We start from the raw sequence: 25,704 nt of genomic DNA, 5'->3' as shown, positions 1-25,704 counted from the left end.
TTAGGTTGTGCTCCTTCATTTGTAGGTTGTTCATCCTTAATTTTTTTGACTCGATGCCTTCTTCATCCTCTGCAGTCTGAAGCAACAAAATTATAAGTATAATGTACTCCTTCCATCCCTTTTAGTTGTCATATTTCTATTTTTGTTGGTCAAATTGACTAAGTTTTGACCAAAGATTATAAGTCACTCTTTCATTAATTTAAAAAACTGAAAAATTACGTATTAAAATAGATAAAAAGTTATTTCCGGTGACATATATTTTTTATTTTTTCACTTAATAAAATATTAATACATTTTAGTCAAACTTTGGTCAATTTGACCAGCACAAACCCAAAGGTGACAACTAAAAAGGGACGGAGGGAGTAGTTAACAAGAGATATTACCTCAACTTAAATCAAAATTACTTACATTTTCTGCAGCTTGAGCCTTTGCTGCTGCTGCCTGAGCCTTTTTTCCCTCAGCTTCTTGCCTCAGTCTCTCCTCACATTCTTCCTTAGATGTCAAATAAGTAGACTTGTTATGACCATACATCAAACATAAGTTGCACGTCATCATGATGTCTTTTTCCTTAACTTTACATCTACACCTGGTTCACCTTGTTCCTTCTGTGTTTTTCAGGCCTTTCAAGTATTCTCTTTACTTTTGGGGGAAAATATTTGAAAACCCGATATGTGTCCAATATAAACTCCCTTTCATTGGTTTAAGCATGTTTTCATATGCTTTCATATAAATAGTGTTGGAATAACATTCATGTTCCATTTTCCTCCAGATTCAGATTCATTACAAACAAAGATTGGCAACCATGACTACAAGAACTGTCGGTTAAATCCCATCTTCTGCATGAACATGTTTTTTTTGCCCCAAATCAACAACCCATTGTCGACCATCAATATCTCTCACCTCACATTCATTAGCACCAGGTCCAAGTAGATTTGCGAAATTTAGTAGTCTCAATTAAGTGATTCCATTCCCAACTATCTGTTGACTCATCATCCACTATAGCCCTAGCTATAGGAAACATCTAATTGTTTCCATCCCTACCAATTGCTGCTAAAAGCTCACCCTTGACATAACTTTTCAAAAAACAAAAACACCCATCTAAAGCAATAACTTTCCTACGTCCATTAGAAAAACCCTCTCTAGCAGCTGTAACAGATGCAAATTCTCTTAAATCTGCCTAATTTTTCAGGGCTAGGCCTATCAACACAAATTTTGACTATGCTCTCTAGATTTGATCTCATTACCTCTGCCCCATAGTCATACGACCTCTTATACTGCTTAGTAATTTCTTGTTCGATTTCATAATAAGTCAATCTTTCAGGTAACCAACAGTGATATTTAGAAATAACAAAATCATATAATTTATTGATGTGTTGATGAAATTCTCTCAACTTCCATTTTGGATTAGCCGTTATATAATTTCCAAATTTTCTTGCTAACCATTCAGACCTAACAAAGCTGTGCTTATGGACTAATATGCAGTTATGTTGTTTATTCAATGTCTTCACTTGAAATGTCCCATCAACAAATATCAAATAGATACCAAGTACAACTCTTGCTACACTTAGCTTGAACTAATTATAAATCATTTTTACTAAACCATACATCACTTTTTTTCCACAACATAGTCTATGGTAGCATTTCTCAAAATCTTAACACTTGTAAACAATAAACCAGTCTTAAACTCAATATATTTCATTGGAGTTTTTGGACTAAACACATTAAAAGTAGTTTTTTTTAGTAAATCAAAGGCAGCCTGAGTCTCTACATCTCACTGAAAAGTATCATTGTCGAATAAATATACGATGGTACCCCGTGAAGCCCAAAAAATCTTGAAGGTGCTTGACATTATTCAGAATTGACCAATTATTTACAACTTGAATCTCTTACTTTTCACTTTGCACCAGCCCTTGTGAAGCATTTCTTGAGGTTGAAACGAAGGGAGTTAGCAACCATTATTTTCAGGACCATATATGTAGAGATGTTTCAAGCGTGTTATCTTATCATAACTATATATTAAGATGTCATAAAAAAATGAAAACTTTCTTCCGTAGTAATGGTTGTGAAGGTTTATGAGAGTTTGAAAGGTGGAAGGTGTGTTGGTTAGGCCAAAAGACATCACCAAAAATTCAAAATGCCTGAAGTAGGTCTTGAATGCCGTTTTGTACATTTCTTGAGAGTCCATACGAATCTAGTGGTATCATAATTTGAGGTCAATTTTCGAAATATATTGAGTTCCATAAAGCTCATCCAGTAGCTCTTTTATAATGGGGATGTGAAACTTGTTTTTAAAGGTGACTTTATTCAAGTTGCGATAGTCTATACACATACGCCAACCTTCGTATTTCTTTTTCACCAAGACAATTAGTTGGTACCGACCAACACAATTAGTTGGTACCGCGAATAGACTATTGTTGTTATGGATAACTTTTTGTTCGAGTAACTCTTTTACCATTTCTTCGATTACATCTATCTGCGGTGTGGGATATCTATAAGCTCGCATATTAATGACGTAATCCCTGGAATCTTATGATCAAACCCATCTCTAGCCGGTGGCAATCCACGAGGTGGCATGAATACTTCCTTAAATTCATATAACATTTGCTGTACGTCGACATCATTACTCCATTGGGCGTATGTACCAGTGCTCCATGTGCGAGTATTTAGTGAAGCTAACTTAGGAGAGGATCACACCTCATTGTAACCAACAATACACTACTCGATTTCACCAGATTGAGATGGAAGCTGCACAATATTCTCTAAGAATCAGCCTAATAAAAAGAGTAATTCTGTAAGGGTTAAGTATCAAGTTGGTCACTAAAGTGAAGACCATATATCACTTCTTTCATTGATCTTTTAGAGGTATCATTTTGATAACTAAAGTCGCATAAAATATCAAATGAATACATTTGATATTCATTTATTATTTATTTTAAATAATATTTATTATTATTTTAAATAATATTCATATTTATTCATTTGATATTTTATACGACTTTAGTGATCAAAATGATACCTCTAACAGATCAATGAAAGAAGTGATATATGACCTTCACTTCAGTAACCAACTTGATACTTAACCCAATTCTGTAGGGGAACACTGAATATCAATAAAGATAAAAAAAACAGATAATAGAGAAATGCTCATAATTCAAGCTGAGATCTAGTTTCTCTTTCCTAATTACATATATCCTCATACCCAAATACTAATGAATGAAATGCAAATGCTAAGTATATATAATCTATATTAACATCAATTGGAGCAAATGGTAGGTGTGCTTTCATTTCAGCCTTTAGAAATCAACCTCACATTTCTTCCACATGCTTTCATAGTCACCGTCGTCCTTACTTTCACTTGCTAGCTCCGATTTGTCTTTACCAGCTTCCACTTACCAGCTCCGATTTGTCTTTATCCGTTTTCTACATGCTTTCTTTCATTTGACGTCTTTTCATTATTTTTCTTCTCACTCCCAATTACAAGCTCTGATTTGTCTTTGACTATTTTCTACATGTTTTCTTTTATTTGACGTCTTTTCATTATTTTTTTCCTTGTTACCCCTGTTATTATATTAATCGAACCAGATTATATCTTGAATGCCTCTGTTATTGTATCGCGACTGATTTTGTCATCAGGAATAGATATATTTTCATATCCATATTCATTTGCGCACCGTCGATTGATAGCATCCTTGTTATGGTTTTCCCCCCTCTTTTTCAAAACCAAATCCTACCAAAATATTAGATTTCCCGAGGGGATCACGTACGTATCAATTAAATCATCAAAATTCTTTAATAATACATTTTTTAATTTTTTGTAAAAATATATTTATTTTTAAAAAGAAATACAAAAAACTACATTTTAAAACTTTTTACAAATTTACATAACCAAATGCAACTAATCGAAGGCTAGCCTCCCCCCCCCCCCCCCCCCTCTCCCATCTCTCTCTTTCTCTCTGGTTGATAAAAATGAGAAGAGAGTTTTGTAAAACCCTAGCCCCCAAATCACAGCTACTGTTCTAATCGTGTGTTTTTTTTGTGAATCTTTTGGTGATCTATCTTTCCTCGTATTCAAAATACATACAACCCCCGACAATCGGCTTTCGCTTTGATTCTTCATCTTCCGTTTGTGCATCTGCTGATCTCCCTATTTTTCGACCTCATGGCGGCACTTTTCTAATCAAGCATGTGACCTAGCTAGTTCTGTTAAAAATCTTGGGTCTTAAAACAAGCTATTCGGGAAGTATTCTTTCGCCTTTACCTCTTGAAGTTCTTAATTTCATTTTCCCTCGTTTATTTTTGCATTATTTTTTTTTTGCATTCTGTCTATTCTTATCTTTTAATAATTTTGGATCTTTGTTAACATTCAAATAAATTTTATTGGTGTATTTATTTGTGTTGGTTCTGGTGATATTATTTGCTTTGGTTACAACTATGAATGCAGGAGCTTTTTGCACAACAATGAATTGTAACATTCGTGGTGGTAGTGGAGAAGTCTAGAAGGGGTAAGAAGGGGTAAGAAGAAGATGCTAATTGGCCAATAATTGTGCCTTAATTAAGGATATTAATTATTCTTAATTAACGGTTTTTGGTACCATATATGGCGACCATGATTTGGGCATCTTTTGGCCCATAGAGGCATTAAGTTTTTTCAAATTCACTCATATTACTTTTATTTGGTTTTGTCTTGTTTTCAGGATGTTTGAAAGATATTTTATGAACTTAGTTACTAAGGCTGCTTCCGAGAAGACGAGAACTTTGATGTACAAGACAATTAAGCTACAAATATTGATAGAAGGAAATAAAGAATACATCAGTTTTTAGTCTCTTTTTTAAAAGATGTAATTTTGTAGGGCACTCTTTTTCCCCTTGAGTTTTTTTTCCTTAGGGTTTTACTCTTGAGGGGTTTTAACGAGACTTTTTTTGTGGGTTATCTCTTCTGACTTGAAAGGTTATGTTATCTAAACATCGAGAGTATTTTCATACTTTCGGTTAGATGAAATACCTTTTTGAATGAAGGAAACTCTATCCATCCGAATATTGTAAATTGCAATCTTGGTATAATACAACCGTTTTATGACAAAATAAAAATAAAATCGAAGGCAACTCCAATAAAAAGTTGTTTCGAGTTGCATTTGATTGTAAAAGGTATAATAAATGTTGAATCAATTGCTTTTAGTTGCAAACAGTTATTTTGCAAATATTTTTTAAATTTAGGAAAATTAAGAAAACATGTTATTTTAGGAAAATCCATATTCTAAATTGGTGAATTTTGAAGTAAAAATGTTTCAAAGCAGCAGAATTTCATGTAGATTTGTTTTACAATATAACCGCTCAAACAGGGCATCCAATTTACCGCTTCCTCCCGATCCTTTTTATACACCACTTAAACTTTCTGCCGCACAATTCTATGTTCTTTGACCACCAACTTAAAATTATTTTTTCTAAAATTTTCTTTTTCTAATATGAGATATATATTTTTATTTTAAAAAAAAAAATTTCGAAAATATTAATTCAAAATATGTCGTCAAAACATCTAGATTTGATGAAAAGTCAAAGTGACTTATATGGGACCAGAGGGAGTAGATTCTATAGTAGTCTACTCATGTGACAAAGGGATCCGTGAACCATAAATCCACAAATTTATAGGGGTGTATTCGATTGAGATTTTAATGGATTGTTTTTAGTCTATAGATTTTAATGGATTGTACGTGATTTTGATTTTGTGCAGATAAAATGACGCAGAGTTAATAGGATTTAAATACGATTTCAAAAAACTTAAAATACAACGAAAAATGCCACAAAATCCATTATTTCATGAAATCTAAACAAATCTATCAGCATTTGAATACCATCAGATTTTAATAGATTAAAAAAAATCCCAATTGAATACCATCGGATTTTAAAGCATAATTTAAAATCCCAATAAAATACCACCAGATTTTGTAGCATAATTTAAAATCCCAATTGAATACCACCAGATTTTAATGGATTTCAAACAATCCCAATCGAATACCCGTGGATTTCATGAATGAAAAGAAATGCTTTAAAATCCCAATCCAATACACCCCTCTTAAACTGCATAACACATAACTAAGATACTGAGTCCTATATTATACAAGCAACCCTTCTGTCTTCAAAGCACTGTTTGATGATGTGGTTGGCAATACAGATGCTCATTTACACCAGTAAACATCTACAAGATTGAACCTATATACGCATAACTAAAAAAAAGGAAAAAGATTAGCCATGCGATCAACAACGGGGCGACAAAGTAGTAAATTACTGGAATCTATGATGTGTTCAGCGGTCTACTGCGGTTTCAACCATCTCCTCACCCTACCGCAGTTTCAACCATCTCCTCACCCAGAAACCCGTGACATGCATGTTGTGATTAATGATGAATTTTCAGCAAGCAGGTAGACACTAAACAAACATAGTCCTGTTGAAGCATAATCGATTGAGATAAGCACATATATTTAAAACTAACAAAAGGAAACTCTGGAAACTAGTAAAATACATTTTTAAACTACTCAAAAGGAAATTATTTTCCTTGTATAGGTATATAAAGAAGTATGATTGAATCTGCATTTACAGCTTTAATAGTGCTGGCAGGATCTCACGGCTTACTTTTAAGGCATTTATTTTACAGCTTCACAAGAAAGAGACAGGACAGTAAATTGAAATTAGAAATGGTTGCAAATACAGTAAAAATTGTAATTGAAGGATTCATAAGCTCAACAGTTGACTTCTGTGGAAACTGAAAACAGTAGATTTTATGTTTCACTGAGAATCAGCTTAGGAATAACAAAAGCAGCAGCCACTAGGCAGAAGACTCGAGGAGGGAGGGGATGGCAGTATTTTTTATTTTTGCATGTGAGTATTTTTGGTTAATATATAATACGGTTTTGCTAGTGTGTGCCCATGCACCAAAATTTATAAATTTGGTGGATTTTGATTGGCTCATGCTTCTTTATAATGGTGGACCCCCCCTGCAAATTCACCAACCACACCAATCAAAATCCACCAAAATTATAGATTTTGGTGCTTAGCATGTGCCCATGGGCACACACTAGACAAACCCTATATAATATTACAAATATATATACTTTTTTTATATAACATATGTAGGGTTATTAGGCTAAAAGCCTTAAGCATCACTAAACTTGGAACCAACTTGCAAGATGGGACATTTAATTTAACTCAAAGAACAGATTTTGTGTCAATTTGATATTCAGAACTAATGTAGTTAATTTATATAAAGATCTGCGTTCAGTAAAAACTATTCTTACTCCGATTATGAGTATAATTTGCTTTGATCACATAAATGACAATACATTATTTCCAAATTGATATAAGAGCAAGCAAATATAAATGATTTTTCATTTAACAGCTGACACAAACAGTCATGAGGAGAAGACAAAGTGTGTCACCACTTACCAGCATATGCAATTGTAACACCTGAGACCACCCTTCCCAAAGCTGAGAGCATATAGAGAAAGGTGACTACCTGTGGAGTATTGAACATGCAGATCAATATATTGTTTAGCTGAAAAATACTTCTTTCTAAAGCAAGCAGAATATTTCTTGTGTGGAAAATCGCCCATGGAGAAGTACGTTTATGTGATATTACTTAGAAGAGCTTTAAAATGGACTTAGAATGCGAAAGAAGAAGTTTATTATAGATAGGAACCCTGGATTGTTTCTTAATCAGAGATTTAAACTTTGTAATAAATACATTGTTGAGTTGTCTATGTTGCAAGAGAACCCCCCCAAATCCTGCATATTGCATATTACTCACAACTAAGTGGAAGAATCTCATATTGCATATCATTACTTACGATACTTAATTGACATTCATAAAAAGTAATCTAATGAATTATGAGTTCAATACATCTCAGAACTAATTGGAAAAAAAATAAACAAGCATGGGTATTAAAAATTGGATGTTATATATTACAAGTATATACACACATCTTCCAGTTCCCATTGTTCCCTGGAAGAATCTTTTGTTATGTGATGTACACAAATAATTTAGGAAACTGTGTATATTATATATATTAAGAAAATAATTATTTGTAACTGATTAGCTATTGTATTATTATTGGGAAATATTAAATTGTGGTGGCAAAATAATAAATAGTTTCTTTCTATTAAACATTTTAGTTATTTCCAAGTTTACTTGGCCCGATTTTAAAATCTTTACGTAAACAAATGTAATCTTCTTTATTTGGATATTATAGATATTACGAATTGTTGATTATAAATGAAACTGATAATTTATCTGTCTCTATGATTATGTGCAGATATAGGTTTTTATCCTTTTTTTTAAATCCTTTTCTTCTTGTCCTACATAAAGCCCTATCGCCCTGACTTTACATATTGGCAGGAAAACTCGAGACTCGGACATAGGTATTGTCGTATGGACATTAGGACACGTATCATAGGTTAAAAAAAGAGACAGTTTTTGAATAATTGCTGAGTCCAATATTTTGAAACTTCCACCAGAATTCGGGTAGCAGAAATATTTAGTGGTATAATAGTCAAATATGTTCGTACTTTGATTATTTACTTTGCTTCTCTCGACCCAATTTCCTTGTCTCACCAATTCATCACATTTCACTCGAGAATTGACACTTACATGAGACAAAAGCACGATGATAGCTGTGACAAGAAATCCTACAATATATGTCTTCTTTCCTAGATCCCACAATATTCATGTTTCAAATTTTAACGGATTAATTTAAGCTTTTCAAGATAACCTTAAAAAATCATGGTGATGATTTATGCAACAGATTGACGAAGTCCATATGTCCTTCAAAGTTGACTCACTCTTCTGGTGGAACAGAACGTGAGAACTCCAAGTATTTTACAAGCGAGTATACTTTTGGAGATAAAGGTCTTTGCCTCAATTGAGTGTGCATTTAATAGTTTAATAGGTAACCTACAAGACTTTTAAAATTTGTTCCCCTTTCCCGAGTAGTTCTAGCTAGTGCTCTAGTAAGTCCGCAAAGACTTTAGCTCATCACATTCATGAGTTACATTCTGAGCTTTGATATAAACCTAATTTGAAAATTTTAAATTATAATCCTCTACCACAATTGAGTGTGCATTTAATAGTTTCAAAGGTAACCTAGAAGACTTGAAATTTTGTTCCCCTTCCCCGAGTAGTCCTAGCAAGTGCTCTAGTAAGTCCGCAAAGACTTTAGCTCATCACATTTATGAGCCACATTCTGAGATTTGACATAAACCTGATTTAAAAAAAACAATTATAGGTCTCTCACAGATGAGGTGATCAAGTCATATGCCCGAAAAAAATGACATCTAAACTAATCAAGTCGATCCAAGATCTAAAATAAGGTTGGTGTCAAGATATAGGGTTTGCATTTCAGATTCTGTGATATTTTTGTGTTTTTCTGATAATTTAACCGTTGATCAAGTAGAGAAACAGAGATTTACAGCTAGGTTAAGGCTGTAAACAGATAAAGATTGCTTATTCTAAAGAGCTAAGCAATAGAAAAGAAGAAAAACTGAAGAACACAAGAGATAGTTCTGTTATAGATAGAGGAAGAGCAGAGAATCTAGAGAGACGAAGAAATTGGTGGAAGATTGAAGAACAAGAGATAGTTCTGTTATAGATAACCAAATTACAACTGACATTGGCTATTTATATTATTCCTACTTGAGACAGTAAAAGACTAGTACCCTTACTAAAAGTCCATAAAAATTTAACGGAGTGCAACATGTCTCCACTCGAGTTTATTAATAGAGACCAAAATATTGCGGGTGACCCCTATGATATATTGGAGGGGAATAAGTGAGTTGTTCAATAATTAACCCCTTATTAATTATAAACTTTTAACAAATATTAATATAGACTAAAAATCATTTAATGTATATACAAATATAACTATGAGTATGTAAAGTATTAGTTATAACATGACCATCATGCGTTCAGATTTTTTGTATTACAATGAGAATTATCTCGTGATAAGCGGAGATAATGAATAGGAGATGCTCACTCTTAAGGGTGGATTTGTTGGTTAATTTCACATTATCTAGGCCTCAAAACCCTGTGTAATGTAGTCAGAACGAGTTGTTTGAACAAGAAACAATTTGTAGCAATCACGGTAAAGTTAATACAAAATCATGTGCGAGAAAAAGACCTTGAAGAATAGCCTCTTGTCCTGGCCTGTAGCAGCGACACGTAGAACAGACTCCGCAGCACCTATAGTGTTGGCGAGGCACGCAAAGATGCTGTTAGCAGTATCCTGAGAAATTTGCCATTCGAGAGGATCAACCGGAACCCTTGACAAAGAATAACAAATATAAGGAAAAGGAGATGAGAATCCAGCTTGCGAAATGAAAAAGAAAATGACTTACTGAATGTTAATTTGGCGGAAGAGGAGACCGAGAATAGCAAGGGAGCAGAGGAGGACGATAAATACATCTGATAAAAGGGATAGGAAGGTAGAATTCCGGTACGCGCAGTGGTAGTAAACCAGAGTGCCACAAATGATGCCTATAATCGTCTTCCCAACCATTTCCCCCTTAATTCCTGCTCCTCCTCCTCCTTTCCTCTCACCACCATCATTAGTCTTACTTTTAGAGGATACACCTCCGCCGTTATTCATATTATCATTATTATTGTTGTTGTTATTAAGTGCTGAAGCTGCTGCATTGCTATTGCTATTGCTATCCATCTCATTCACCCACTAGTAGTTTCTGCTACCAAACAAAACACAGAACCAATTCAATCCTAAACCCTAGCATCAATAAGAATAATAACTGTGGCGATCATACGAGCCTAAGCAACCGCTAATTAAGAAAACGACAAGAATTAGATCGAAAAGTAACGCACCTGTATAATCGCCGTCCACCGGAATCGCCGCTACATATATACAGTGTTGCGCAAAGAATCATTATTCCTAATGGATTTCAATATCATTATATATTATTATTTTATTCCTGTTCAACGATCAATTCAAGAGTCAACTTTAACATATTTACTTTTTTCAAACAAAAAGCAAAAAAACTTTAACATATTTACAAATTACAACTTCTTCGTACTCCTTCGAGATCTCGGCACGCATTTTAATCTTCTCATGACGTATATTTTAATAAATTATTTTAAACGTTTTTTTTTAATAAAAATTCAATATTTAAATTCTTTTTATAAAAATTAAAATTTAAAAGAAGTTACGAAATTATGTTTCACGCACGTTTCAAAATACGTGTCAAGTAATGTAAAAAGTGTAAAAAAAAATGAAACGCTTACTCCTAACAGTAATGATAGATCGACGATAATTTATTGAATACTTGACCTAGTATAATGCAACAAAATTTTTATTTTGCATTTTTGCGAGAATTAACGATGAAGACTAGTAAAAGATTGTCTTGTTCTAGTTAAATACTCCCTCCGTCCCAGCCAATTCTTTACGTTTGGTTTGGGCACGGAGGTTAAGAAATATGTATAAAGTAGTGGAAAAGAGGAAGAAAAGTGGGTGAAGTGGTGGAACCCGTCAATTTTTAATGAATAAAAGAGAGATAGTGGAGTAAAAGTAGTGTGAAAAGGAAGTAAAAGTAGTGTGAAAAGGGAGGAAAAGTTGGGAAGTGGTGGGACCCATTGACTATTTTTGGTAAGTTTTGGAATGTAAAGAATTGGATGGGACATCCCAAAAAGGAAACTGTAAAGAATCTGGTGGGACGGAGGGAGTACATGTTACTAGCGAACAAAGTCTTTAATCATCTTTCACCATAATAAGAGACAAATTAATAAATTATCCATCATCGGGGTACCTTAAGTGATAGAGCCAATGTGAGATTATGCGACAAACAGTCCCGACACAAGTATAACAAAAAGAGTAGAGCCTTTTTTTTTTTTTTCACCAGTCTCATGAAACATGTCTATATACACCTCTTTCTCTCCGTATCTATGATAAAGATGTGTTAGATTGTCTAAGCAGAGTTAATTACAAACAGTAAATATGACCGTGAATAAATATCGTGATATGTAACATTCTTAAATTAACACCGATTATAATACAGAAAAAATATATTTTTTTATCACTCAATTTTGGATATGTTAGAAAGTAAATATCACTCATATAATTAGTAATAACCACCGACTTTAAACCTGTAATGTCTATTTTTATCCCAGATAATATCGTGTCATGGTTTTTATTGTCAGATAGACGAATGACATGGGATAATATATAAAAATAAAAAATTGTCCATGTTTCAGTTGTAAAAATATAAGATATTAGGAGTTTAGTATAATTTTATCAAGTGCTTATAATAATATGTAAACAAAACACACAAAAATTAATAATAATGACAACTAATAACCAATGTTGTTGAAAATAGATATCTATGCCCGATAACTATAGCTAAAACACAATCAACGAGTCTTTTTAGTGCTTTAATATATTGCTATTATTTCGATGACCGTCTTTTTCCCCTTTCTTATAGCAGCCGTCTTTTTCTCCCCCTTCTCATCAGCTATATTGTTTATTATCGGCTTCTTTTATATCAAAGAGTTTATGATTAGTGCACATATTAATACACATCTATACTATATAATTAAAGTAAAAAAAAACATGGATTTTATTGAATTTTACAATTACTGTACTTAATAACAAACATAATATAGTTAATATAATGTACTTAATCGGATAAAATCTAATTATCAACGAGATTTCATCAGACATAAACTAAATTGAATTATTTATGTGATACTTAAATTAGATTCTGCATGAGTTTTAAAAGAAAATTCCTTAATTACGTAGTATTTTTCATTGAAGTGAATTTAATAATATTATATGAATCATGTTCATTGGAATTAATTCAATATCAAACAAATCATCTTTGTTGAAGTTAATTCAAAATCATACCATCTTCATCAGTCTGCTATCAATAAACACGAGCAGATTAGCAACAATTTTAATTTCTTATCGCCGCGACTTCTTCCTCTCAACTTATTTCACCCGTTCCAAAATCAATTTGTTGGGATTTATTTATGACGAATGTGCTTTTGCAAATTCACCGTGCCTTTCCCCCCGACCTCTGCTACCTTTTAATTTTCTTCGATGACAAGTGTTTTTGTTGTGAGTTGTGACCAATTATACAGCACTAATTATCAAGCATCAGCTAAATTTCATGATAATACCTTCTTTAGATAGTTTTGTATCCGTCCCCCTTTTTGTCTATCTCTTCTCAACAATATTCTTTGGGTCTTCCCAACATTTTAGTAGCTTTTGGAAGTAACAATTTAATTTGATTTAAAAATGGCGATTTTTGAAAAAGAAATAGTTAAATTTTTTGGAAGACAAAATCTAAAGTAATATAAATAAAAATAAAATCTACAAAAAAATCCTTCAGAGACAAGAAATCCAAAGACTTTTCCACCGTATTCATCATACTTTCCTGCACATGAACAAGAGGAAATCACTAATTGATTTCGCTGCAGTGCAAAGAGGTAACATACAAGCTGTGCAAGGACGATGTGCAAGGAGATGACTAATTGAAACAGATGCAAATGTAGAGATGAAAATGTACTAATTGAAACAGAGGAAATCAGTAAGATGAGATGAAAAACCAAAAAATTATGTGCACTTACAAGAGTTAAACCAAGCTGTGGAGAAGATGAGATGAAGATGCAAGCTTTGATCAATTCCCAATTTCACTGCGGTGCTTTTATATTTACAGTTTAAAACAGCTAATTAAGATAGAACAGATGCAACCCCCGACCACCCATTTATGTAATAACCAACCCGTAGATAGTAAGCCCACTAATAAGCCTAGCAAATAGCCCACTTTAGATGTATGTACTTCAGTTTTAAAAATATATATAAGTTAATACACTGTAGTTTTCAACTGAAAATTGTAAAAAAAACGGACAAAATGTTTTAAAAACAACTTAAACAAAACAAAAAAAATATTGGTTTTTCATATACATTTAAATAAATCAAATTAATTTAAAAATTTATAAAAGCCTTAGCGGAGCGGGCAAAAATACTAGTATAAATAAAAATAAAATTTACAAAAAAATCCTTCTAATAGACAATTCAGTTACTAGTGAGTGGAGAATCAATAAAAATGTGTTATGCATTAAATAGTAGGACATGATTACATTTTAAAAAAGTATATTTTTTTTGACAAACTCTATATAATTTATTTGAAGTAAATTACAGAGCTGTTGCTGAACTGTACCCGTTTTTGTATTTTGATGGTTGAAATTTCATATTTGTAATATAGTATCCGAACATTGATTTTATATTTCAAAAAGGCGGCCAATGACATTTTTTTGAGAAAAAAAAAGCTATTTTCCCGTCATATTACAAATTTTGAAATTTCGATCATTAAAATACAAAAATTGATAAAGTTCGGTCCTCATTTTCTTTTTCACATGTTTTTCTTCTCTAATTTACCCCCACAATCTAGTTATCCCACAATTTCTACGGAATATAATTGTAATATCTTGTCGAGAAATATTAAAAGGATGGTCCAGATTAAGTATGAATTATTTGAGAGAATTAAGGTAGTTTATCTTGTTTCTTGAGATTGATCAAATTACCAGAGAAGAAGAGAAGAAACAACAATGGCATCCCCACCATTCTTGCATTTGCTTCTCATCTTCCTTCTCTCTGGCTTTGCCTCGTCAACCACCCTATCAAGTAACCACAAATTTTTTATGCCATGCAGTTGTATACAGATGCATGTTTATGAATTAAGATCATCTGACATTCTTTTTGTTTGAACATGCAGATAATATATTTGAATCTCAGGTGCTGCCAGGACGTTCCCTCCTTCAGCAAAAAGCAGGTTAGCTCCTTGTTTCTTTTTTATATTTTTTAGGTGCTAGTCAGGGGCGGATCCAGGATTTTTTAAAACTTGCGTTTTATTTGCAGCTTGTGACATAGACTTTGAAAATCAGAACTATACAATCATTACAAGCCAATGTAAAGGTCCTAACTACCAAGCTAAACCGTGTTGCGGTGCTTTTAAGGAATTAGCCTGCCCTTTCAGTGACAAGTTGAATGACATGAAAAATGACTGTGCCACAACCTTGTTTAGTTACATTAATCTCTACGGCAAATATCCACCGGGACTTTTTGCCAATTTGTGTCACGATGACAAGGAAGGGCTTGACTGCAACGAAGTGATGGAAGCTAAACAGAAGCAGCAGAAAGCTTCGAGTGCTTCTGCAGCAGAGAAATCAACTGTGCTGATGATTTCCGCAGCTTCCTTTCTCGTCTTACTGTTCAATTTGTTCTAAAGAAATGACTACATGCGACTACATCAAAATTAGACCCTTCATGTACTTTCCTATTTATTTGGGTCGGTTTTGCATATATGTATCTAATGTGAATGTTCTTGATGTTAAAATTGGTCACAACATGTTTTCATTACCAGAGATTTCTAGCTCTACTGAAACATCCTGACCCTTTTTACATAAGCTGATCAAATATCTCCAGTGTTCAGGCTCGTTGTATCTCACTTCCCTGTAATGAGATTCACACACACATACACAAACACACTACAAAAACTGGGAAATTAGACAAACCTATTGGTGAAAAACAAACCAGCACAGAAGCTTCCGTGACAAAGCAAGAGAGTTCATCTCTGAGAAATAACACTGCTTCTTCTTGACATCTGGTCTCTGTTCTTTAATTTCTCTAATCTAGGCATTAGTCATCAAGTTCTGAATGTGACACATTATGAAACTTGAGCTTTTATGTATAGTATATTAATATTACTCTCAACCTATGTAGACAAAATGACTGGCTCCTCCAAAGTTCGATAATATTGCATTTTAGTTCTTTGAATTTTAATAGAAACTTCTGTCTAGATTTTTCAAGCAAACCACAGTAGTAACCAAAAGGTGGTAATTGCAGTGTAACATTTCCTTGTTAAAACCTGAAATGTGGAGTTCCAAGTCGAATGTTTTCTTTTGGAGCAAGGTAAAGGCATTTATTTCATATCTGTACAAGGAACATTTGGCTACTATCTGTAATTTAAATGAACTATTGTGGATATTGTCGATCTTCATCTGGCATAGGACATGGAAAGGCGATAACTTATGATAAGCTGATGCTTGATCGTACTTCTCCAAACACTTTCTTCCAAATTTCTGTTATTATCTTATAATAATGAACATTGTTTAATCCAGAGTAGCGGTTGGTGAAGGCCAGCATCTGTACTCCACCTAATGCTGCGCAACAAGGTTTCCATTTTGCATTTCTATAAGAATTGTCTAGCAAAGATTGTCCTGTTGCAGATGACTACAGATTATTAGCAAACGACACCTCTGATCATCTCTTCTTACAGCAAGAGACATCCACGTGGCCCTCACGCAACAAGAAATCAAGGAGACCATGTATTTGCAGGGAATATAGCTGACTTGTCTATGTCACGACATATGGTACAAAGTCTATGTTTCACCTGATATTCCAATACGTGCTGCCTAGAAATCATCAAATTATTATGGCCTCTTCTGCAGGACGAGCCAAGAGAAGCTAATGATAGAATATATCTAAACATTTCCTTTCTCTTTCCGCACTTTGGGAAATGTGAATCTGTACTGGCTGGCATAGAAGTTTGTATGAGATAAAAAAGAAACAGAATATCAAGTATTCGAACACGAAAGATATGGGAGCTCAAAGAAAGAGCCCCAGTGTGTCTCGAACAAAGAATTCAATCACTCTTCAGTACCTTTTTGATCTTGATTCAAGAAGCAATGTGGGGAGTAAACTTTTGGGCAATGACCATAGTGGAAGCAGATCATCTTCTGACTCTGAAGATGAAGAAATCATGTCTGTCATCTCTTACTGCACTGTCACTTATCCCTTCGACGATCCTTCAGAGTTAGCTTCTCATTTTGATCTCAAGCGCCTCAAGCTCATCCAGCTCCTCTCAATCATAAAAACCTTGAAGAAACCACTAGAAGATCAAATCCTGCAACCTCTCTTTCATATGCTATCGTCCAACCTTTTCAGGCCACTCCCTCCACCCTGTAACAACTCCATAGCCTCTATATTACCTGATGACGATGATCTTGTGGCTACTTCCACAGCAGCATGGCCACATCTCCAACTCATTTACGATATCCTCCTCCGCCTAATCATTAGCATGGAGGCAAAGGAGCTTCGAGATTATATTGACCAGTCCTTTATTACAAATCTCCTTTACCTCTTCCAATCAGACGACCCGAGAGAACGAGAGAGCCTGAAGAATGTGTACCATAGAATTTATTCCAAGTTCACTTTCCACCGGGCTCTCATGAGGAAGGGCATGAATGACGTATTCTTGTACTATGTTTTTGAGACAGATGACCAGCGTCATTGGGGTATTGGAGATCTTCTTGAGATATGGGGAAGTATCATAAATGGTTTTACTATTCCATTGAAGGAAGAACATAAGCTTTTCTTGATGAGGGTTCTTATTCCCCTTCACAAGCCAACAAGTATGCAGGCATATCACAGGCAGTTATCTTATTGTGTATCACAGTTTGTGCAGAAGGAGCCTGTGCTTGGGGGGATTGCTATTCGCGGGATTTTGAAATATTGGCCAGTCACTAATTGCCAGAAGGAAATTCTGCTAATCGGTGAACTGGAAGAGCTTGTTGAATATATTGACCCTGGTCAGTACCGTAAATTTGCTCTGCCCATCTGTAGCAAGATAACCAAGTGCTCCAACAGCCGGAACTCACAGGTGAAACACTAAACCATCATTTGCTACATTTGTCATATTAATTCACAAGGGACTCTGAAAATGTTAAAACTTAAGTACATTGGTCAAATTCACCAGATACTTGCCCTGATATAGGTTGCAGAGCGCGCACTATATGTATGGAATAACGAGCAGATGGTGAAGATGGCATCACGAGCAATGGAGGATGTGTTTCCGGTGTTGGTTCAAGGCATAGAAAACAACCTAAAGGGTCACTGGAGCAAGGGTGTGCAGCAACTAAGTGAAAATGTAAAGGCGATGCTGGAAGAAATGGAACCTAGTCTATACAAAAAATGCCTCCTAAAACTCAAACTTCACAAGTCAGCCACTCAACTAGAAGAGAAGCGAAGAAGAAGGGAGTGGGACAGAATAGAAACTGCAGCAGCAGCCAAGAATCAAATCCTGCATAAATCTGTTTCTGATTGAAGACAAGATACAACATACATATATCAATACCAAATTGGGTGCTGATACTTGTCAAAATAAATACATCTGTCTTTTATTGAATATCTCTTTTGTGGCATCTCTATTCTATTCGATCTAGTGTTTGTTCATTTCATTTATACATCTACCAACTCGTTTTGAATCTCAGACGACTTGTCCATTCTGCTTCCAGATTATTTGGAATGATCACCTGTATCCTATTCAAAATGAACAAAATTAGACCATCTATCTGTAATATATAACTATGATCAGATATCCGGCCCCAATCGGGTACTTTAGTCCTCCTTGAAATATAAAGAATAATTTTTTATTACACACATCTATCTTTATATTTATATGATGATTGATGCATAAGATGAGTGTTGATGATTGAGGTAAAATTTGAATATAATCTCAGAGTAACAATGGTTGGTGATGAAATATTGACGACATGTATAAAGACGAATTAAAGAATCGATTGGAGATGGCCATAGCCACAATACACCCATTACGGCTGTGCGCATTTAGATTTTAGACTAATGAGTCAGCCATAGTTGCAGCTTCTTTTTTGATAGTGAATGAGGTGGCCCAAGAATAAGTTGGCAACTGCTTTATGTGCCTGCCTCTGCCTGTATGCTATGCATTTGTATAATTTATACAATTATTCAGCTGCCAAAGCAATGCATTCTCTATATAAAACTACTACTGAATTAGTCTGCTCTTCAAAAATGAGTTGACATCACTGTATACTTATAATTAACGAGTCGCCTGTGCGTGATTAGAGAGAGTGGATAGAGATCTTAATGTTTTTGTTAGGTTTGAACATCATATTGTCCTCCATTATCACAAGATAACGACAGTAGCTTCAAGTGTCGTTGTCGTGCAAACCTCACTGAATCTTGTCAACCAGGAGTCCTGCTATATAGCTGAATTAATTTTAAAGTTCATCAGCTAACAGATTTTTTTTCTTCTTGTTAAAGAAAAAAGGTGAGTTTGAAACAAATCTGATTAGCATTTTATAATATTTAATTGAATTTCCTACCATTAAAAGAAAGCTCCTAGCTAGAATATTCCAACTCTCCCGAAGCTTCAGGAATGACTGCAGTTTGCAGGTTGGTTTGGCTTCATATATGTTAGGTAAAAGGTAGTATAGATGAAGGGATGCGAGTCAGAAAGCACTATAAATAGCTGTGGGGCATCATCATCAGAGGGAGGTGTAGATGGTAAAAGTGGAACACATGTTCCACCAAAGAAGAAGCTGTTAAAAGAGTACCAGTAACACGCTCTCTGAAGTGAAATCAATCAATATGATTAGTCTTCCTCAAACAACATAATATATTTATCTAATCCTCCCCTGTATATATAACGGATTTTCTAGTATGTGGTCATGAGCCACGTATCAACAACCATTTCTTAGATAGATGGTTGATTTCTATTGATTGCAATCGCATTAATAATTATGGTTGTCCTTTCATATGTACAAAAATCTCCACCAATGAAAATCTTACATCTAACTAAAAAGTAGATAGATAAAGACCCTGTATATAAAGACCTCATCACTTCTCATTATCCAAGTATACCTTCTTCTTCCACTCCTCCAAACTTGGATCACTATATACTCATTCTAATCATACTGCAGTTGGTTGCCGTACATAGATCCAGTATGCTGCCAAGAAGTCGAACTCTTCCTTCAAGGATCCAGATCGGCAACGTAAGACCTTTGTCAGCTTAGTATACTAGTGAACATGTAGATTTGATATTTTGTTTTATCATTGGACCCAAAGTTAATAATCCAGCTGAGCTAGCTGCATGTGCATGCAGATTGATGAAAGGCATGATCTTAAGCACTATCTTCAAGTGGAGGTCCAGCCTAAACTTAAAATTTCAACCCAACAAACGGATGATCAACACCCCATCAACATGGAGGCCAATTATTCCAAGTGTTTCGACGACGACGGTCGCTTAAAGAGAACCGGTAAGTGGTAACCCCAGCTAATCATATTATGAGCTAGGCTGATTCTTTAAGCTTATGTGTTAATATATCACTAGCTGGCTATAACTTGACATAAAAATGAAACGATTGTATCCAAGTTATTCTTCGATCTATCTGTGCAGAGGATATAAGCAGCAGTTTCAAGTTATAGTCTTACTATGCACACATACTAGCATGTACATGTGTGTGCTGCTCAAATCCTCAGTAGTGGAGAACATAATAATTCAAGGCTAAACTTTCAGTACTCAGCCCACTTTATGCATCCATACTTTTTCTTTTTTCTTTTTGCTAAGTTATGCATTCATACATGTAACTTTATTAAAGTTAACTACCCGTAAATGATTAGCAAGTCCAAAATATCCCAGTACAATCTATCTGTGTAAATATTATAAAATAATAAAAGATCCTGGTGGTTTATAACATACTGTTTTGTGTGTCAAATTCTAATAACAAATTCTATTTCCATTCGTCATTATTTTATAATAATATATTTGAACCGGTAAAGAGGAAATAGTGGGGACAAAAAATGTCCGAGGTATAAAATAGTGTGGACCAATAGAGATAGAAATGGAAAGAAATGAAATTTTATTTCAAAAACTGAAGTAGGAAATAACTACTGGTAGTTATTTATAGCTAGTTACTTTGATTTTGAGGATGTACTAGTGATTCAGGGAATCACTTTGGACACTATTGGAATAATAAGTCATATTCCCTATATTTGAGTTTAGGAGCTTAATTTAGAGAAGCGGTTGGACTCGCTCTTGTTATCTACCTCACCAAGCACTGAGTTTTGGTGCTATGTATTCCATGGGGCTTTCACTAAACAGTCTTCTAGAACAGTTTGTTGATATTGATATATAGGTGATGATATAATAAATTCCTATTAAGAGCATGCCTTAACAGATCGAGTCTACAAGTTTCAGTTTCTGATAATTAAGTTGGATACTGATTCAGTAAATAATTATTCACTAATATAAATGATATGCTCGACCAGAGATGTTAAAGAATGGCCACAAGCAGCGTATCTATCAACACATATCAAACATGGAAACCTATGATTAGTTGTTACATAAAAAGCTAACTGTAATTAGCACAAAAAAAGAAAAGAAAAGAAGCTAACTGCATAGCTCTTGGTTCTTTAGGTACCTTCTGGACCGCCTCATCGCATATAATCACAGCTGTGATCGGCTCGGGTGTTCTCTCCTTGGCATGGGCCATAGGCCAGCTTGGTTGGATTGCTGGACCCACAGTTATGATCCTTTTTGCATTTGTCATTCTCTATACTTCCAATCTTTTGTCACAGTGCTACAGGTCTGGTGATCCTGTAACCGGACCACGAAATTACACTTACATGGATGCAGTTAGAGCTAATATGGGTATACACTTATCTATTCATGGTTTTAGATTGTGCGATCAAATGATCCTCTGTTTTAGCTTTTTTTACGAATTTTAAATGTAAACTCTCTCTAGGGGGACGGAGAGTTGCTATATGTGGGATGGTTCAATACATAAATCTCTTCGGTGTAGCCATTGGTTACACCATTGCAGCGTCAGTTAGTATGATGTAAGAACATTTTTATAATTAAAGAGATGAAATTAAGTTCTTGTTTGTAACAGAGGTCCTACATGTTAATGGACTTGACATTTGCAGGGCAATAAAGAGATCAAATTGTTACCATAGTAGTCATGGGAAAGATCCATGTCACATGTCAAGCAACGGATATATGATAGCGTTTGGAGTTATTGAAATTCTCTTTTCTCAGATTCCGGACTTCGATCAAATGTGGTGGCTCTCCATAGTTGCTGCTGTAATGTCCTTCACTTACTCTTTTGTTGGTCTAGGACTTGGAATCGGAAAAGTTGCAGGTATGTACCTTAAGGCTTAAACCAACATATATAGTATGCCATACATTTGCTTTATGTATAATTTTTCTTGATATTGAACAGGTAATAGGAGCTTCAAGGGAAGCCTAACTGGGATCAGCATAGGGACAGTAACACCTAGCGGATCAACAGTTACGGAAACTCAGAAACTATGGAGGGGCATGCAAGCTTTAGGAGCTATTGCATTTGCCTACTCTTATTCCATCATCCTAATTGAAATACAGGTGAACTTAATCTGCCCTTGTATCTTATACCAATTATATTCTCAAGTTAACTGATTACATGAAAACACGAAGGTTCGCAAGGTTATAAAGTTTCTACTATTACCAGGATACTCTGAAATCCCCACCGGCAGAGTACAAGACCATGAAAAAGGCAACTGTATTAAGTATCGCAGTCACTACACTTTTCTACCTGCTATGTGGATGCATGGGTTATGCAGCTTTTGGAGATTTGGCCCCGGGCAATCTTCTTACTGGATTTGGATTCTACAACCCGTATTGGCTACTTGACATTGCTAATGTTGCTATAGTTGTTCATCTTGTAGGTGCATACCAGGTAAGAAAGAGTTATTTACATATTAGTGCCTACTGATATATAGTTTCTTTCTTACCTAAAATGCTGCATCAGGTATATTGCCAACCCCTGTTCGCATTTGTGGAAAAATGGAGTGCAAAAAAGTGGTCAAGGAGTCATTTTGTAACAGGAGAGTATGACATACGGATCCCATTCTTGGGTGTTTACCAGATAAATTTGTTTCGAATGGTATGGAGGACATGCTTCGTGGTGCTAACAACGATCATAGCCATGCTGCTGCCTTTCTTCAACGACGTTGTGGGGATTCTAGGTGCCATGGGGTTTTGGCCACTGACAGTGTACTTCCCCGTTGAGATGTACATTTCTCAGAAGAACATAGGGAAATGGACTCATCGTTGGCTCGGACTTCAGTTGCTAAGCTTTGCTTGCCTTATTGTCTCTATAGCCGCAGCCGTCGGCTCTTTTGCTGGTGTTGTTCTTGACTTACAGAGTTATAAGCCCTTCAAGACTACTTACTGATCATGGCGCATAACTGTGTGCTCTCTCGCTCTCTTCCAGATGACAAGATTAATACCTTGTTCATGTTGTTGATAAATTTCAGATACTACTCACAGCCACTAAAAAACCTAGTGCTGTAGCTGTATTATGTACTATGTGTTTTGTAATATTTACTCGCTTGATGAACGAATTCACAGTTATTGTTTCGGAAATCTCCGCTCATAATTACCAAAAACCCTCCGCTCATACAAATCAATCATCGACTTGCAACTCACAGTCACTTGACCATATTATCCCACTATTTTTCTCCATCAACAATCACGTTAAAGGCAGTCTTTAAATATTTAGATGGATGCATATAGTGTTATGCATGAAAGAGATATTGTACAAAACCTATATATTTTCATCAGCAACTATACATATATGTACATTAGATTGCCTCAGTATTGGCACACTGAACAATTTTTGGATAATTAAACTTGCACCTACGAACTTTTGAGCGAGCTAGCTAGTTTTGGTTGATGATAAATTACAATAATTATATACACAAACATTTCCATTAGCTGGGAAATGACGGGACATTATCGATTTAATTACCGCTTTGTATTACCTGGTGGTGTCCCTGCACTCCCGCCTTTCATTAAAGCTGGCATATAGCCTCCCCCAGTTCCTCCTCCTAATAAAGGACGTGGCATGCTATTTCCTACTTTCATCGAACCTTGAAAATTTTTAACCGCGCCTGCAACAGCACCTCCAAATGGTTTACCTCCCCCACCAGCTCCCATTTGTCCACCTGCGAGAGCAGCTCCAATTTTTCCAGCTCCCCCACCACCCACATTCGGGATGGGAGCCGTACCTTTTTGAGGGTCATGCGTAGGGTTCATTATATAAGTCGCGTAAACTTGATAAATCTCCAATGCATTCTTTATCAGCTTCGAGCAATCGATGTTTTTGGCAGCTATCTGCACAACTTTGTTTGTCGTTTTGATTCCACTTGAATCACATTTGGTTACGGAACCCATGGCCGTGTTCAACAATGTGGGAACCTGAGTCGTGTCAACATGTTGTGTCATGGACGAAACTGCTTTATTCATACTGTCGATGGCGGCTTTGTATTCGCTTGCACATATTGACAGGCTTTGTCGCACAGATGGATCCGCCAGAAGCTGAACATCAACCGTGAGCGACATGTTGATGATGTCAAAGGCCGCCACAGCTGTTTTAGTGGCTGCCTGAACCGCGGTGACGGTAATCGCGGTGGGATCCAAGTAAGGACTATTTACCACAGCACCCAGAGTTGTGGAACAAAGTTCTGGTGAGGTAGTCGCCGCGCAGGCTGTTCTAACCATAGATTCTTTGGCAGCTTTTTCCATCACGGCACCTTGTGCGGCAGCATAGTGTGCTTGAAATACCAGGCATAATGCAAGAGGGAGGAGCAAAAATGACTTCGTCGCCATACTTCTATCAAGCACCGATGGAAGGGAAGGGAATAATAGAATGATCTATTTGGACGTTCAGACAATCCTATTCATATAAGAAATCAATGAACTAAGCAATGAAAGGAGGAGAGAAGATTGCGCTATGCAGACCGCTAGATCGATTCTGTTTATGGATGGAATAGATTCTCCAAGAAAGAATGGCGGTCAGGTGTATATTGTTTCGGGTCCTAACTTAGTAAACTATTGAGGTTGAGGTTGTAACATGTAAGCCTCTGTATATAATGAAAAATACATGGTTGGTGCACGTAATTGTGTACAAAATTTTGTACATAATAATATGTGATGAATTTTAATTGAAATGAGTTTCGAGTATTCACATCAATCACGCCAAATAAAACATTTCACATCAATTGCCATGTAATTATGTACAAATTTTATGCACAAAACAAGCACAAGCTGTATATGTTATGATAGGGTAGTAACTAGTAACATTGTAACACAGTTAATATATATACATATTGTGCTTGATAAATTGACTCATCGATTCGAGTATAATAAAAATAATATAATTTTTTTTTGACAGAAAAAATAATAACAATATAATATTCAGTATTGATAAACTGATAAATTTGACAAACTAACAAAATTTATTATCTCAGTGTTATTAATTCATCTGCGCCTTGCGCGGCACATATTTTTCTGGTGTATTTCATGTTAGAGTTTCAAATCACTACGTATATGTATCATGTAATGCCCGTGTCTTAGCATAATATTAAATTTTGATTAAATTTCTAATTTCTAGTATTAATTTAGAATAATAATTAATTACTTGGTCATAAGTAGTTATCTCTTGCTAAAATGAGGTGAGAATCATTAGATTATAACAAAAAGTTTCTTGGAATCATATTTTCAAATCCGAATGATATCACAACTCCAAATTATATTAAGTTTTAATGCATAAGTATTTAAGGAAGAATTGGAAGCTTGGAAGGGTCAAACTATTTTAGATGATCAACCAAATTATATCAAGTTTTAAAGGATAAGTTATTGAAGGAAGAATTGGAAGCTTGGAAGGGTCAAATTATTTCGGATGATCAACCAAATTATATATATCAAGTTTTAAAGAATAAGTTATTGAAGGAAGAATTGGAAGCTTGGAAGGGTCAAACTATTTCGGATGATCTATTAATTCATGTGCAAAAA

The 25,704-nt window shown here is 34.9% G+C and overlaps 4 protein-coding genes and 1 long non-coding RNA gene across 7 annotated transcripts; 4 read left to right on the top strand and 1 right to left on the bottom strand.

The window, feature by feature from the left end:
• The first annotated feature begins 3,931 nt into the window (after positions 1-3,931).
• Positions 3,932-5,093, top strand: LOC135149301 (uncharacterized). The gene is made up of 2 exons (XR_010287697.1): positions 3,932-4,512; positions 4,695-5,093. It is a non-coding gene; the product is annotated as an uncharacterized LOC135149301 (long non-coding RNA).
• Positions 5,094-6,039: 946 nt separating this feature from the next.
• Positions 6,040-10,999, bottom strand: LOC108200581 (reticulon-like protein B22). 3 transcript variants are annotated; one of them, XM_017368786.2, is made up of 5 exons: positions 10,859-10,999; positions 10,381-10,722; positions 10,164-10,305; positions 7,438-7,507; positions 6,040-6,439 (listed from the first exon to the last, which is right to left on the bottom strand). In XM_017368786.2, the coding sequence occupies exons 2-5, from the start codon at positions 10,698-10,700 to the stop codon at positions 6,360-6,362; spliced, it is 612 nt and encodes a 203-aa protein (XP_017224275.1). In that variant the 5' UTR covers positions 10,701-10,722; positions 10,859-10,999; the 3' UTR covers positions 6,040-6,359. The 3 variants fall into 3 exon arrangements, with proteins under 3 accessions (XP_017224275.1, XP_017224277.1, XP_063941016.1); XM_017368788.2 differs by having other exon boundaries at positions 10,381-10,725; positions 10,859-10,955; XM_064084946.1 differs by lacking the exon at positions 6,040-6,439 and adding an exon at positions 6,522-6,989.
• Positions 11,000-14,423: 3,424 nt separating this feature from the next.
• Positions 14,424-15,575, top strand: LOC108200982 (GPI-anchored protein LLG3). Its single transcript, XM_017369268.2, has 3 exons — positions 14,424-14,672; positions 14,764-14,820; positions 14,907-15,575. The coding sequence occupies exons 1-3, from the start codon at positions 14,597-14,599 to the stop codon at positions 15,272-15,274; spliced, it is 501 nt and encodes a 166-aa protein (XP_017224757.2). The 5' UTR covers positions 14,424-14,596; the 3' UTR covers positions 15,275-15,575.
• Positions 15,576-16,413: 838 nt separating this feature from the next.
• On the top strand, positions 16,414-18,236 carry LOC135149200 (serine/threonine protein phosphatase 2A 57 kDa regulatory subunit B' kappa isoform-like). Its single transcript, XM_064084198.1, has 2 exons — positions 16,414-17,709; positions 17,824-18,236. Exons 1-2 carry the CDS (start codon positions 16,648-16,650, stop codon positions 18,151-18,153), a joined length of 1,392 nt encoding a protein of 463 aa, XP_063940268.1. The 5' UTR covers positions 16,414-16,647; the 3' UTR covers positions 18,154-18,236.
• Positions 18,237-19,696: 1,460 nt separating this feature from the next.
• Positions 19,697-23,274, top strand: LOC108200435 (amino acid permease 4). Its single transcript, XM_017368585.2, has 8 exons — positions 19,697-19,861; positions 19,972-20,125; positions 21,286-21,519; positions 21,614-21,707; positions 21,795-22,009; positions 22,091-22,251; positions 22,358-22,585; positions 22,658-23,274. Exons 1-8 carry the CDS (start codon positions 19,814-19,816, stop codon positions 23,081-23,083), a joined length of 1,560 nt encoding a protein of 519 aa, XP_017224074.1. The 5' UTR covers positions 19,697-19,813; the 3' UTR covers positions 23,084-23,274.
• The last annotated feature ends 2,430 nt before the right edge of the window (positions 23,275-25,704 follow it).

This window comes from Daucus carota, chromosome 9 (genome assembly GCF_001625215.2).
Source record: "Daucus carota subsp. sativus chromosome 9, DH1 v3.0, whole genome shotgun sequence".
Classification (NCBI taxonomy): Eukaryota; Viridiplantae; Streptophyta; class Magnoliopsida; order Apiales; family Apiaceae; genus Daucus; species Daucus carota.
Note: the sequence above shows the minus strand (reverse complement) of the source record. Positions and strands in the feature narration are given on the sequence as shown.